The 1,313-nt window shown below is 65.7% G+C and overlaps 1 protein-coding gene across 1 annotated transcript in view; it reads right to left on the reverse strand.

The window, feature by feature from the left end:
* The window catches only part of SHANK3 (SH3 and multiple ankyrin repeat domains 3), a 48,470-nt gene that overhangs the window by 9,035 nt on the left and 38,122 nt on the right, over positions 1-1,313 (reverse strand). Inside the window, exon 22 of the mRNA XM_014541197.1 lies at positions 419-1,305. Coding sequence (XP_014396683.1) covers positions 419-1,305 — 887 coding nt within the window. The remainder of the gene's footprint in view (positions 1-418; positions 1,306-1,313) is intronic.

Raw genomic sequence — 1,313 nt, forward strand, 5'->3', positions numbered from 1 at the left:
GGGGGGAGGACCCAGGGCCAGAGGGAAGCCAAACAGGGCAGGGAGGTGCGACTGGACTGGGCCACAGATGCCACTTAATGGCAGAGCCGCTTTGGTCCAGGGTGAGGGAAAGCTGCAGGACCTCCAGGCGGGAGCCTCCAGGAGAGCTGTGGAGCGGGGGCTCACCCCCAGCCTGGACCTCTGACGGTTACCCTGCTCCCACTCTCAGCACCAAAGGGGTGGGGAGAGCAGCAGCCCCGACACTTCAGATCCCCTGAGAGCGCCTCTTGCCTCAGACAGATGAAGCAAGGCCAGATGAAGGACAGAGAGGTAGACAGGAGGACAGGCAGGGGTGGGACAGATGGAACCATGATGGACAAGAGGCAGACAGGGAGGCCCGTAGACATGGGACAGGACCCTCCCCAGCTGCCCTGCTCACCGAGCTGCCGCGATGGGCGACTTCTTAGAAGGGTCCAGCAGGCCGCCCAGACCACCAGCCGGCTCCTCCCCCAGGGAGCGTGTGTCTTTGTTCAGCTGCTGCAGGCGGGAGCTGAGCTCACTGATCACAGTTGGTTTGTCATCTTCGGGCCCGGGGAGCCCCCGGCTCTCCATGGGGTCCCCCCACAGCTTGGACCTTCTCTGGAAGAGGTAGCGAGGGCGAGCAGGCCCAGCGGCAGAGGCCAGCCCGGCGGAGGCGGCATGGTGCTGCTGGGCCATGAGCTCACTGTCCGAGGACTGCTTCAGCAGAGGGTCCCTGAAGGTCACCGGCCCCTTCCCCAGCGGGGACTTGAGCTTGGGCTTGGGAGGCACTGGTGGCTTCTCGAGTAGAAAAGTGTGTCCATCAGCGAAGGAGGTGTGGGTGTCAGTGAGCTCCCCGCTCTCGGAGCTCAGGGTGGACATGCTGGACACTGTGGAGATGGTGCTCGTGGTCTCCAGGTGGGGGTCGCTGGAACTGCGCGTGTCCACCTCCTCCACTCCCGAGTCAGCTGCAGACTCAGGGGCGGGGGGCAGCTCACTACTCGCCTTCCCTGAGGCCGGGCCTGGCACCGTGGCGGGTGAGGGAACTGGGCCAGGCAGTGTGGTGGTCAGAAGGAGCCCGTTGGCAAACTCTTCGGGGGGTGGCACCAGCCCAATGCGAGCCAGTTCCTCTCTGGTCTCCTCGTCGCTAGAGGACAGCTGGGCGGGAGGCAGGTTCACAGTAAAGACCAGCTCTGGCTCCTCCTCCGAGCTGCCCTGGCCGGGCCCAGGTTCTTTTGGGGCGCTGCCAGGGGGCTGCGCCCGTGGGCTGGGCAGGGGCTCTGCCACCACGGCTGACTGTGTGGGTGCAGGGGCCA

This window comes from Myotis brandtii, unplaced genomic scaffold, assembly GCF_000412655.1.
Source record: "Myotis brandtii unplaced genomic scaffold, ASM41265v1 scaffold2658, whole genome shotgun sequence".
NCBI classification, from domain to species: domain Eukaryota; kingdom Metazoa; phylum Chordata; class Mammalia; order Chiroptera; family Vespertilionidae; genus Myotis; species Myotis brandtii.